This window comes from Octodon degus, unplaced genomic scaffold (genome assembly GCF_000260255.1).
Source record: "Octodon degus isolate 3935 unplaced genomic scaffold, OctDeg1.0 scaffold00070, whole genome shotgun sequence".
NCBI lineage: Eukaryota > Metazoa > Chordata > Mammalia > Rodentia > Octodontidae > Octodon > Octodon degus.
Genome location: NW_004524646.1, coordinates 5,583,058 through 5,596,763, shown reverse-complemented (window position 1 = coordinate 5,596,763; position 13,706 = coordinate 5,583,058). Strand labels below are relative to the sequence as shown.

The following is a 13,706-nucleotide window of genomic DNA, read 5'->3' as shown; positions in this document are numbered from 1 at the left end:
GAGAGGGCAACTGAAACTGGGCGTGGTGGCGCGCACCTGTAATCCCAGCTCTGGGGAGGCTGTAAACAGGGGGATCACTGTGAGTCCAATCTAGTAGTGAGACCCTGAGCACCCTGTAGGCCCTTCCCTAAAATACAAAATAACTAAATAAAGATTGTATGAAGAGGAGTATAACATAACAGGTGAATATTAGAATCATAATAAACTAATGGTGATTTCTGACTGTAGATCATCACTCTTTCTAGTTGGCACTGTTTTGATCATATATGAGGATTTAGTGGAAGGCTGCTGTTCCAAGGAAAACATTATTTTAAGAATATGAAAAGTATGTAAAATGAGCTTCCTCAAAAGCATACTGTAAGCTCTGGGTTTCAGGATATGCAACTAGGAAAGTAAAATATTATCACGAAGTATTTCATAAAGATGATTATGAAAGGTGATTAAAAACCTAACATTTTATCAGCTTAAATACCTAAAGGTTACATATGTAACCTACCTCTTCCAATAGTTATCTCAGTCACCTGAGTCAAATAACTATTCTGAGATTCAATTTATCTCTGAAATATACATGCAACTTCTAAGGTTACTTCCAACTTTAAAATTCAATGAACATTTGTACATGCTACTTTCTTTGCCTTTCAGCTATCATTTAATCTGGAAAGATGTACAGCAAATAAAAAAATGCCGTCTCACTGAACACACACACACACATTTTAGGAACATATTTTGTTTTGTTTTTTGTAGCTCAGGCTGGCCTTGAACTCATGATGTAGCCCACCCTGGCCTCAAACTAGCAAATGCAGGGGCCAGCCAAATAGCTCAGTGGATTAAATCACCTGCAAGCAGGCCCAGGGGCTGGGGGTTTCAATCCCCAGGCCTGCCACACTGGCCCCGCTCTCAGGGTGCACTGAGATAGTGATTGAGACTGGGCGTGGTGGTGTGCACCTGTAATCCCAGCACTTGGGAGGCTGAATCAGGCAGATCACTACAAGTCCACTACAAGTCCAATCTAGTAGTGAGACCCTGTAGACCGTTCCCTAAAATACAAAAAAAAAAAAAAAAAAAAAAAAGAGAGAGAGAGAGAAAAGAAAAAAAAATTTGAGCCTAGCCTGGGACATTTTTAGGGACTGGGGAGATGGCTCAGTAGAATAAGCGCTTCCCTGGCAAGCACAAGGGCCTGAGTTCAATCTCCAGTTCTGCCAAAAAACCAAAAAAAATCAAACTAGCAAATGCAACCTCCTGTATACTAGGATTATAGTCAAGAAGGATGATTTACTTAGGCTTATATTTATACTTGTATATATACCATACTGCGGTGCAAAAACATACCCCATCTGGCTGTCAAGGTACCAGATAAGTCAGAAAAAGAATTCATACTCAATGAGTGGAATCAGCTGTGGAGATCTACAAAATGAATGTAGGTATGTACTCAAAGAGTTTTCTGGAATCTCTCTCAAAGTCTCTGCTTTCTCTTTAGTGTTTCTAGTCTCTTATTATTTACTTTTTAGGTACTGGGAATTGAACTTATGACCTTGCGCTTGCCAGGCAGGGGCTGTACCGCTGAGCTACATCTATGGCCCAACTAGTCTTTTATTTTTCATCTGTTTTTAAGGAACTGACATTTAATACTCAATTTTAATACCCAATGTTTGCCACTTGTTCATATCAGTTCTTTGAAATAGTACAGCCAATGATACGTGCTATGTACTGTTTATAACATTAGCTAAAAGATGTAGATGTCTCAATTGAATTCAGTGGTTAGAGAACAGTAATAAAAATTCAGTTGTCTCAGGATTTTAGGTATTGTGTATTTTATACATTTCTATGTCCTGTAATTTCTCACTCAAGAAAACACTCTATTCCTAAATATTTATTGTATCTCTCTCTGCTAGAAACAGAAGAAAACTTTCTTTCTGACAAACTTGTCCCAGACGAACAAAATAAATGCTTTCTCAAATTAGAGCCCAAGTCTTCTTTAATGTCAGTACATGATAATTAGGACATAGTAGCAGTCTTAAATTTCACGCAAACTATTACTAAGATGGTGTTTTGGGCCGTTTTGCAGATGGTTCATCTGAATTAGTTCTTTTATCAATGTCATTTTCATCTTCTGCACCATCTTCGCCATTACCTTTTAAAATAAAGATTTGTTGTATAACATTATGTTCACTAGGTGAGAAATAGAGATAAGAGATAAAATGTTTGGCATAAGACTTTCATTTTACGGATTAATACAATCATGCATACTTTACACTTAAAAGATTTCAGGAATTTCAGTACTTAAAACATCTTTTCCACTTTCTTTTTCTGAGACACAATTCTTTGGCCATAAAATGCACTCTTCTATCACCTGTACCACATGCTGCACCAGCCCCAGCCCCAGCAGTGCTAAGCCAGCCACCGAGTCTGGCCATAGAATGCACTCTTCTAAAAGCACACAGCTCAAGGGTTTTCTGCATCTCTACTTGCTTGCTTGTGTAGCCCCATAAGCACCAATTCTGGCATGCTTCCATTACCCCCAAATTACCTCCCTATTCACTAGCAGTCACTTTCCATTCCCCTCAGCCCTTGCAACTACTGGTCTACTTTCTGCCTCTATGGATTTGCCTATTCTGGACATCTTACATAAATTCAATCTATAATAACATGGCCTTTTTTGGGGTCTGATTTATTGTTTTCACGGTTCATTTGTATTGTAGTTGGTAGCAATACTTTATTTTATATTGCTAATATTCTATTGTATGGACACTCACAAATTGCTCATGGATCAAATTGACATCTACATTTCTGCTTTTTAGCTCTTAAGAATACTGTTATGAACATGTGTACGTTTTTGCGTACAAATACTTCCAGTTCTCTTGAGCCTCGCAATGGAATCACCTTATAATTTTATGTTCAGTTTTTGAGGAATTGCTAAGTGTTTTAAGTGGTTACACCACTTTACATTTCCACCAACAATGTACAAGGTCTTCAATTTGTTCACGTGCTAGCCAACACTTGTGTTTATTACAAGGAACATGCACATTAGCAAGATGGAAACAAAAAAAAAAAAATGGAAACAATATGAAAAGTAAAATACAGTTTAAGTTCATTTAAAGAACAGCAAGCACTGACTACCAAATCTAGTTCTTAACGTTTTTTTTCAACTCAAGGCTGTCAAAAATACACCTTTTTGAAGAATATATGCAGTGTATCATTTGTTGAAACTGTCCTTCCGATTTGATTTGAAACTGTCTCATTGCTATCTGTTTGTCAATAAAACTTTGAAAAAAAAAATAATAAAAAAAAATACACCTTTTTTTCCCTTCAAAACAAGATTTCACGGTTCTACCTCGAAAGTGAAGCTACAAAACTAACACATGGAAGAGGGTCCCTGGGTTAAGGTTAAGACTTCTTAAAATGAACTGTTCCCATCTTCGGAAGCTGCAAATCTTTCAAACAACTTCACACAAGGTAAAAGTCCTTTTCCTCTTTCAACATTCAGCTCAACATGCCCTTTCTGGGTTTTCCTGTCCTGTAACAAAGGGCCACAGAACCACTTTCACTCTTTAATAACGTGTCTGCCCGTCTCATGCTTTGCGTTCAGCAAGGGCAGGAAGAGTCGCCTTTACTGCATTCTTTCTCCAGACCTCAGCCCAATTCTAAGCACAACAATATATATACACATGGTGAAAGTACTAGGTAAAAACAGCTTCCATAATACGGCATTAAGTACGATTTTTGGATGCAGTTCTTTGCTCGAGGCTCCCTTTCTGCACAAGGCCACACACCCGCCCCGCCCTCCGGTCCTTCCAGCATCAAAGGCTCACCCTCCAGCATCTCGTCAGGATCCGCAGTCACCTGGTCCTTCGCTTCCTGCTGTACCAAGGGTTCGAATAATTGGTTTACCAGCTCCTTCATCTGGGCCACACTCGATGACAGCTTCTGGAGATGGTCGGCGTCACCGGACGCTTCACAGACGACTCGCACCTGCCGCCGCTCCCTGTCCGGCCCGACGTACTCGGCCAACAACTCCATAACGACCGTTTAGCTTCAAGCGCGCGCCACAAGAAAGCCGCACCCGGAAGCGAAAAGCAGCTCGTCCGGAGTGCAGGCGGGAGAAGGGGGAGGAATGACTTCCGGTTGTCGGAAGTCGCTCCTCCCGCTTCCTTCGTTTTCTCTCTCTGCGGTTGGTTCTTGGAACTCAGGCCCCGCCTCCTTCGCCACGCCCCTCACTAGTGCTTTTCCCGCCTCCGCCTCCGCCGGGGCAGAGCGGCGGTCCTGGTGACAGTTGAGGATGGCTGGTGCTGAGGGGCATGCTGGGCGGCAGTCGGAGCTGGAGCCCGTGGTGTCGTTGGTCGACGTACTTGAGGAGGACGAAGAGTTGGAGAACGAGGCGTGCGCAGTCCTGGGCGGCAGCGACGCGGAGAAGTGCTCCTACTCGCAGGTGGGCGCGCAGCCCGGGCCTCGTGTGGCCAGAGCTCCCCTTGGACCTCCCGGGCCTTCCCGGCCGCACTCTCCTATTCCCGCCCGCCGCCTTGGTCCCCCTCGGGGTGGTCCTGGCCCGCGGGTGGCTTGCGTTCCCACGTCGGGCCCGGCCGCCTTTTCCTCCCCAGCGATCCCCGCTCGTTTCCTCCGCCGTGTCCAGCAGGGGCCCCCCTTCTCCTGTCTTCGACGGCTGCGAATCTCCAGGCTTTGGCCCTGGTGTCGCCGGTCTGTCTTGCCAGTCTCTTCTTGGTGGTCCGAATGCTTTTCACGAAACCGTGCCCGTGACCTCGCGAATCCCGACAGACATCTTTGTCTCTGCTTTCCTATCCGGAGTATTTATTAGGGACCTAACGCAAGGTCAAAATAGAGATGAGAAGCTTTGGATTTGAAAATTACCGTGTGCGCAGTGGGCTTCCAAATGGCTCTGCAATACTGGTTCGGTGCTCACCTAGTGCTTTTTTTTTTTTTTTTTTTAAGAAACAAAGCAAATATCCTGTTTGCAGTGCGAATTCTCTTCCCCCAGAAATACACTAAGACCAGAACAGCAGGTGACTGTAGCCAGAAAGAAGAGGATTTGTTTTGCATTTGGAATACTTCATGAATAAGGGTTTGAGGGGGTGTGATGTGGTGTTTTATGACTCATATTTCAGGGTACAAAAATGGAGAAGGGGGTGTAGGAAGAAAACGAACAGGTTAAAAGTTGGTGGAAGGAAGCTTACTTCGAGCAGGGCTCAAATAGGTCATTTAAGAATGAGGGGAGGGGCTTGAATTTGATCGTAATTTTGTTTGCGTTTTTGGGTTGTGCTGGAGCTTGAATCCAAAGCTTGATGCATTGTTGGGTAAGTGCTGTCCCGAGCCACGTTCCCCCACTCCTGATGTCAGAATTTAACCTGTTGTCACCACTGACCAAGTGGAGCTCACACTGCAAAGTAGTCAGATTGTTGAATAAATCTGATGTCCAGAGACAGTCTCAGGTGTTAGCTAGTATTGAGAGCTTTATTCAGTTACTACTGAAACAACTTTTTTCTGGTTAAAAAGAAAAGGTCTTAAGTCTGTTTTTGAAAGTCCTTATTAAATGGACTTCCTTAAATTTTTCTTACTACAGTAAAAAGTATACAAAGATTTACATAAGTCATATGTATAGGTTGAAAACAAGGTGTACACATACATGTGCCCTCCACCCAGATTAAGAAATAGAGTATTACCAAAGCCTGCCGCTCTAGAGGAGGGTGCCCCTTATTAAGATTTGTAAAACTGTGGCTGGTTTTCCTTCAACTTTTTTTTGTTTTTGTTGGAGTCAGGGTCTTGCTATAGTCTTGAACTGACTTCATAGCCCAGGCTGCCCTCAAATTCACAGAGATCCTCCTGCCTCAGCCTCCCAAGTACTATGATTATAGGCATGTGCCATCAGCTTTTTCTTTTGAAACATCTTACATCTACAATCAAGTGCAAAAATAGTGTGAGCATCTTAATATGCCTCTTAATATGTATTCGCTTTTTAATATTTTGTCACATTTGTTCTTTCTCTCCAACATCTAACACACTTTGCTGTGTTTAGAATTGCTTAAAAGTTGAAGATGTCATGACCATACACTTACAGATAATTTGCATCCAAAAATCCTAAAAACCCAAGGGATTCCTTTCATACTTTGATTTTTTTTTCCTTTGGTGCAGTTATAAGCATTTTCCAGATTTAAAATGTTATATTACTAACAGCAACATATACACACTGACCTACATTTTCTTTTTATATAGCTCGGACTCGTGATCCTACTGTTCTCAGTCTCCCCATTGCTGGGATTACAGGCCTGGGCACCGCCTGTGGCTCAGAGCGCCCAGGTGCAGGGTTGGGGGCGATCAGACCCAGTTCCTTTGCTTGCTTAAGCGGGTGCTTACGCCTCTGAGCTATCTGCTGGCCCATTGATCTACATTTTCATGCAGACTAGCTCATTCATAGATGATTCACAAATTTAAAATTCATAATACTTTAAGAAAAAATTATATGAAAAGAAACAGTATAGAAATGAAATATGCAACAGTATTTTGGTTCTCTTCTATGAGCATTTTAAATAGTATTTTTATGGGATTTTTTTTTTTTTTTTTTTTTTAACCAGAGATCAGAACTCGGAACCTTGTGTTTTCTAGGCAGGTGCATATGCCACCGAGTCATTACCCCAACGCTTTATGGAAAGATCCTGATCACAGCTAATCTGATTTTATTTCTCAAATCTTAGTGTTCATATTAGGTAACTATGCCATTGTGTGTGTATGTGTGCATGTGTGTGCGTGTGTGCGTGTGTGTGTGTGTGTGTGTGTGTGTATTTAGTGCAGGGTCTACAGGGTCTCACTACACAGATCAGGCTCACAGTGATCCTCCTGTTTTCATCCTCTGAGTGCTGGGGTACAGGCACACGCCACCACACCCAGCCTGTCACCCTCTTGGCATGCCCCGAGGGTACAGACCTGGTCCCTGCATCTGCCTAAGCAGGCTCTTCAATCCCTTCAATCCGCTGGGCTGTCTGACCCGCCCAACTCTGCCATTTTGTTAACTTACTCTCTTCTGTTTTGGGGCTCTCAGGGCTCAGTAAAGAGACAAGCACTGTACGCCTGTAGCACCTGCACTCCAGAGGGCGAAGAGCCAGCAGGAATTTGTCTGGCCTGCAGTTATGAATGTCATGGAAGCCATAAATTATTTGAGCTCTACACAAAAAGGTACTGAAATAATTGCTGCATGTGTTCTAAACAGCTTCTTTCCCACTACAGATTTTTCTTAATGTTTTTTTCATTCAAAGTAATTATACACTAGAGAGATTTAGTATAATCAGAAGGTTTTTCCATAAGACCTTCTACAATATAATTATGGTACAAACCGAAAGTACTCATCTTTTGTTTCATTTTATTTTATTGGTCCGGGAGATTGAACTCAGGACCTTGAGCTTGCCAGGCAGGCGCTTACGCTGCTGAGCTATCTACCCAGCGCTCTTTATTTTTTGTTTGGACGAGTGATGTCTTTATTTATTTAGTTTCAAACAGTCTTGCTCTCTTCCCAAGGTTGGCCCTAAATTCCTGGGCTCAAGCAGTTTTTGCCTCAGCCTCCCTAGCAGGCAAGACTACAGGATAGCACCATTGATGTGTATTTATTTTGCATATTAATTTCCAGAAGTGTAAAATATTTATAGTTACATGCTTGGGGAAATTCCAAATCAGATACATGAACAACAGCCAAAGCCATTTTTTAGATCATCTGAGTGAGTCAGAAAGGAAGAGGATATGATTTGAGTTTAAAGAGTACCTCATGAGAATAAAAAAAAAATTAAATTGGTACTTCTTTTTTTTTTTCAGAAATTTTCGTTGTGATTGTGGAAACAGCAAGTTTAAAAATTTGGAATGCAAATTATTTCCTGTAAGTAAACATCATAACTACAAATATAGTTAAAGGAGCGAAGGTCTATATTTATGCCAGAGTAGGTAAACAGCTATTTTCCAAAATGGAAATGCTTTTGTTTATGCTTTGAAGATGGACATTTCATTTCTTTCATTTTCAGAAAATCTGTTCAGAGCCTCTGATACAGATTGTAATTAATATGAAATGGTTTACGGGGAAAACTTGAAAGTGATTCAGATTTACTTATATTAGTTATGCTTATGTTTTGAGGCTTTTAAAGCATAAGTTATGAGTTTTCTAACAGCATAAGGGCTGGCCAGATAGCTCAGCGGACCAAAGCGCCTGTTTAGGCGGAGTCCAGCCCTGGGGGCATGCTGAGATGGCAGTTGAGTGGCGTGGTGCTGCACACCTGTAATCCAGCTCTTGGGAGGCTGCAAGCCGGAGGATCACAGTGAGTCTGAGCTGTGTAGTGAGCCCCTGGAGACCCTGTACCAAATACATTAAAAAAGAAAATAAAACAGCATAAATAAAACTTGGTAATGATATGAACTAGAAGCATGCTGGACTTATCACTGTATTTTGGCTAATGAAAACTATGATTTATGGTAACTTTTTGTGAAATACTGTTTAAAAGAGAAAGTAAGGAACACCACATTTTCATTCATAATTGATAGAACTGTCATACACCCCACCCCAGGTTAATTGTAGTTTTTTTTTTTGTTTGTTTGTTTTTTTGCGGAACCAGGGATTGAACTCAGGCCCTTGAGCTTGCCAGGGAAGCACTTATTCCATTGAGCCATCTCCCCGGCCCCAATTTTAGATAATTTCTTTGCATCCTTTCTGCCTATACATTACATGAGAATTTTGGTTACTACAGCTAGGCACAAGCAAGTGTTGTAACTTGAAATTCTAGGCCAGTGTCAGTTCATATAAGTTGGTAATTAATATTTGTGATTCACTTGTCTTTTTATTGAATTAATGTGTTCAGTTTTCTTCAATTGCTACAAAGAAGATAAAGAAAGTTACTTTTTCCCTATACCTTGCAAAAAATATCTCTCAAATAGTAATGAATTTTTTTTCTGCAGGTTTTAAAAGTTAAAGATTAGCTTGAGGGAGAACATACTTAATGCAGAAATTTGTTGAATTATAAATTGTATGATGCATGAAATTATATTTAAAATTAGACTACATTATATACTGAAATTTATCTTCCAGGACAAAGCAAAGGTAAACTCTGGTAATAAGTATAATGACAACTTTTTTGGATTGTACTGCATTTGCAAGCGACCTTATCCTGACCCTGAGGATGAGGTAAGAGAATTGGAGGATGAGCCTGGGACTGTTATCTCTAGCCTGACGTTACAATCTGTCATACCCGAGTGGCCGGAGCTGTGCAGGAGGCATTTCAGGATGCTCAGGGATTCCAGATTTGCCTCTTTCTACGTATCTGGTTGAGTCTATCAGTGGTACAGATTTCCATTATCCTCATTCTGACACCATCAGAATGTACTGCAGAGACTCCTTCAAGGCCAGAGCTTCTTTCTGTCTTTCCTGCTTCCCTACCCCACCCCACCCCCTCACTTTGTAAGAAATGACCTTCAACTTTTTTCCTTCCTGAAAGGAAGGAATGGTGTACAAACCAGTACTAAGTGTACTCAAAATTTTATGAATTTTTCTTTTCTGTTTTCCGTACCAGGGATTGAACTCAGAACCCTGCGCTTGCCAGGCAAGTGCTTAGTCTACTGAGCTATCTCCCTGGCCCATGAGTTTTTCTTTACGCCTGTGTTTCTTAACCTCCTGACCGCATTCACTGTTAACACTTTTTTGGTTTATGTTTTCAGGCCTTTCTGTGTATACCTAAATATAATATTTCAGAGTGTGTAGTTTCTTTTAATAAAAGTGAAAATTCCATACATTTTCTTCTGCCCCTGGCTTTTCTCACTTATCAGTGTATCGTAGGCATCCTTCTGTGTTGAACAGTACAGATCTAACTTGTTCTAACTGCTGCAGCATATCTCATAAATTTGACATGCGTCTAAGCCATAACTAAGGTATCCTAACTGTTCCTCTGTGGTAGGGTAATATCGTCTCATTTTTTACTGTTAGGAGAGTGCAGTGGTCATCCCTGTACCCTTGCATAGCTTCGTGTACTCCTCTGAGCATGCTGAATGGGTGTCCAGAGGTGCAGCTGACTGGTCAGAGGGTATTTGTGTTTAAAATTGTGATCATGCCTGCCAAGTTAGCCAACTAAGTGTATGATAGTTTTTCCTCCAACGTTCTTGTCAACACTAAGCATTACCAGTCCTTTAGGATCCTGCCATTCTAACAAGTGTAGGCTAGTATCTTCTTAAATACTTTGTTTTCCTCCTCAGCAGTTATTCATGTTTTTGAGCTTAGTGGGCATTTATAATCACCTCTGAATTGTCTTCGTATCTCTAGCCCTTGTTTTGATTGGGTTGGATTTTAGTTTACATGTGTACTGATTGGAAAGAGTGCTTTTTTTTTTTTTTTTTTGGTGGAATCGGAGATTGAACTCAGGCCCTTGCACTTGCCAGGGAAGCACTTATTCCACTGAGCCATCTCCCCGGCCCCAAGAGTGCTTTTTTTGTATTTAGAAAAATGAGCTCTCTTCTCCCTTTCTTCCTTTCTTTTTTTTTTTTTAAATTTATTTATTTATTTATTTATTTATTTATTTGAGAGAGAGAGAGAGAGAGAGAGAGAGTGAGTGTGTGTGTGTGGTGTGTGTGTGGCCAGCTCAGCCCACCAGGGGGCGGGGCTGGCTGGCATGTGGTGCTGGGGGATCGAACCTCGGTCCCTGATGCTTTGCTAAGCTTGTTCTAAGTAGGTGCTTTAGACCACTGAGCCATCTCCCCAGCCCCTCTTCCTTTCTAATTAACTGTATTGGAATTGTAACTATTGAACTGAATTATATGGAGAACAAAATTGAAAATGTGAGTGGCCAGGGAGATAACTCAGTAAAATAATCGCTTGCTTGGCAAGCGTAAGAGCCTGAGTTCATTCCCCGGTTCCACCAAAAAAAAAGAAAATGTGTTTGAGTTAACAAAAATAAAGTGTACAGGGCTGGGAAGATGGCTCAGTAGAAGAAGTGCTTGCCTGGTTAAGTGCAAGGGCCTGAGTTCAATCTCCAGTTCTGCAAATAAATAAATAAATAAATAAAAAATAAAAAAATAAAGTTTAAAACTGGCTATGTTAAGGTATGGAGTAAAGTGTTACTTATACTGTTGAATAAAAATAAAAAAAAGATGACTACATTGATGGATGGAAGGAAAGAAAACAATTGCTTTGTATTGTGTGTGTGTGTGTGCATGTGTTTCCTTTGTTTTTGTTTTTGTTTTCCTAAACTATCAAAAGGACAAAACAACATGTTAAGAAGTTAATTAGTAGATGAAGCCTGAGGAAAAAAGGAAAATTATTCCCAAAATAGTTTATGTCCTTGATATGCAGTTTTCTTGGTTAGATATTTTATTATTTAATTTGCTCAATTGAAGTAGTCCACATTATCAGGAGGTTGTTGATAACATTTACTTTTCAATTCTACTTGGCAGGATGTTGTAATAAAAAGTCCCAGCTCTCACATTATGTGCTGGCCAATTCACCTTCCTTCATTGGGTTTAGATGGGAAAGCCTTGCTAATCCAAAAAGTTTTGTAAGAGATATTAAGTGTCTGGTAGAAAAGAGCTTTGATAACTGCATACTGGGCACTTATGCCAGTGTAAGCCTCTAATACCAGTGCATGCAGAGTGAGTTTATTTGTCCTCTTAGCTGCTGTTATGTAAGTAGTTATCACAGAAGTGACAGAGAATTTTTTTTTTTTTTTTCATTTTGCAGTTCTGGGGACCAAGTCTTGGATCTCATATATGCTCTGCAAGCCTTCTATTATTGAGCTACACCCTTAGCCTCAAGAATTATTTAATATCCAATTCTACTTGTGCCAGATTTACTTCCAGGTCCCAGAATTTAGTGTCATTATTAACAAACAACTTTTTCTGTGTTAGGTTCCAGATGAGATGATCCAGTGTGTAGTCTGTGAAGACTGGTTCCATGGACGAGTAAGGAAAACTTTTCCCTTTTAAAACTTTTGTATCCACAAAAGATAGATGATCTTTTCTTTTTGAATTGTTTAATTTCACATTATAATTACTCCTCATTAAAAAAACCCCTAAGACTGGGTGAGGTGGCACGCGCCTATAATCCCAGTGCTTGGGAGGCTGTAAACAGGAGGATCACTACAAGTCTGATCTGTGTAGTGAGACCCTGTACTAAATACATTAAAAACAAACAAAAAAACTAGAGCAGGAAAGGGGATAAGAAAATTAAGATATGTTACGTATATGTACCAGCTCCACATGATGTAATTATCTTACACCTCAGTAAAAACTGTAAAGTTATGATCAGGGTACTGTGGTAGTATTTGTTTATAAAACAGTGAGTATTGTGGGCATTTAAAACAATAATTCCATTTTTTAATTGACTTAAGTAAAACTACGTAAAAATAATTTATTTGAAATTCTAGAAAAAGCAAAACTCATTAATTGATAGAAAGCAGGTTCGCAGTTGAGGAGGTTGACTGCCCAAGGCAGGAGGGAGCTCTAGGGAAGACGGCGGCTGGTGGTAGTGTGGGTGTGTACATTACTAAAGCTCCAGGCGGACAGCGTTTGTATCCTGTGAGCCAGCCAGCTTCCGGGAGGTGTAGTGCAGTGTGCACGGACCTGCGGGCGGAGACACTTCTGGGAAGAATCCGTGTGCAGTGTGCCTTTGCAGGGGAGTGGTGCTCTTGAAAGTAATGAGTTCCTGCCTTCAGGTCCCTCAGCTAGGCAGGCGTGGGTACTGATTAACGTGGGCATTTTAGACAGCTTACAGATTATGAGAAAAACATAAAATTTGTTTTGTTTTAAATTTATAGCATCTTGGCGCCATTCCCCCTGAGAGTGGGGACTTCCAAGAGATGGTGTGCCAGGCTTGTATGAAGCGTTGTTCTTTCTTATGGGCTTATGCTGCGCAGTTGGCAGGTAGGTGCCTTGTGAAGTTGATGTGACCCAAACTTGTGCTTGTGGAATTTGTATTTTCAGTGCAGGATTTTTAGCAGTTATTTTGGACTCTGAGGTACAATTGCTCAGAAGACCACTTGGGACAGATCTGAACTTAAATGGTGTGCAGCGGAGTATGTGTGAGATTAGAATTAGAGAAAATGGAAGAGCTGTATTTGGTTTAGTTTGGTTGTGGTACTGGGGATAGGACCGGCGGCCTCTGACTGAGTTACAGTCATAACTTTTCATTTTTCCTTTTTGAGACAGTGTCTCACTAAATTGACCAGGTTGGCCTTAAACTTTCAATCCTCCTGCCTCAGTTCTGAAGAGTATAACATCATACTCAGTGAGGGAGGCAGTTTTTGAATGGGAGTTTGAAAGATAAAGAGAATTAAAATAAATTATAGCTAAATGTAAAAAGATGCCCTATTGGTTGAGGAGGTGGTGGTGTCTTTTTTTTTTTTTTTTTTTTTTTTTTTTTTTTTTGCGGAATCAGGGATTGAACTCAGGCCCCCAAGGAAATATCTAACAAAATAAATAACACTACATAAAATGTTAAGGTCCTGAAAGACAAAGATTGAATAACTTTCCAGAATTTGAAAGACTAGAGTCTTTACCTTACCCTGCCCCCACTGCTTCGCTGACCCCAAGAGCCTTGTGTATAGCAGTCCCACCACTGGACCCAGTGGATGGGTGCAGAGCCAGCTGCAGGTTAATTGTGTGTCATAACAGCCCCACAATAAAGGGCTTTCAATCTCAAATCCTGTATCTGGTCAAAGTGACATTCAGCCTATCCAGGTTAAACT

At 40.9% G+C, this 13,706-nt stretch overlaps 2 protein-coding genes across 2 annotated transcripts in view; one reads left to right on the top strand and one right to left on the bottom strand.

Moving 5' to 3' along the window:
• Nucleotides 1-1,911: 1,911 nt before the first annotated feature.
• On the bottom strand, nt 1,912-4,080 carry Gon7 (GON7, KEOPS complex subunit). The gene is made up of 2 exons (XM_004635151.2): nt 3,810-4,080; nt 1,912-2,131 (listed from the first exon to the last, which is right to left on the bottom strand). The coding sequence occupies exons 1-2, from the start codon at nt 4,015-4,017 to the stop codon at nt 2,037-2,039; spliced, it is 303 nt and encodes a 100-aa protein (XP_004635208.1). The 5' UTR covers nt 4,018-4,080; the 3' UTR covers nt 1,912-2,036.
• The window catches only part of Ubr7 (ubiquitin protein ligase E3 component n-recognin 7 (putative)), a 23,480-nt gene continuing 13,820 nt past the window's right edge, over nt 4,047-13,706 (top strand). Inside the window, exons 1-6 of the mRNA XM_004635150.3 lie at nt 4,047-4,426; nt 7,046-7,179; nt 7,810-7,870; nt 9,068-9,163; nt 11,869-11,922; nt 12,777-12,882. Of these exons, the coding sequence (XP_004635207.1) occupies nt 4,277-4,426; nt 7,046-7,179; nt 7,810-7,870; nt 9,068-9,163; nt 11,869-11,922; nt 12,777-12,882 (601 nt within the window). The 5' untranslated portion in view covers nt 4,047-4,276. The remainder of the gene's footprint in view (nt 4,427-7,045; nt 7,180-7,809; nt 7,871-9,067; nt 9,164-11,868; nt 11,923-12,776; nt 12,883-13,706) is intronic.

What these genes read in the sequence shown, in the direction of transcription:
- Gon7 (XM_004635151.2), bottom strand. Translation starts at nt 4,017, where the DNA reads ATGGAGTTGTTGGCCGAGTACGTCGGGCCGGACAGGGAGCGGCGGCAG. An exon ending in TCCTGACGAGATGCTGGAGG is followed by an intron (nt 2,132 to 3,809) that starts GTGAGCCTTTGA and finishes TTATTTTAAAAG; the next exon opens with GTAATGGCGAAGATGGTGCA.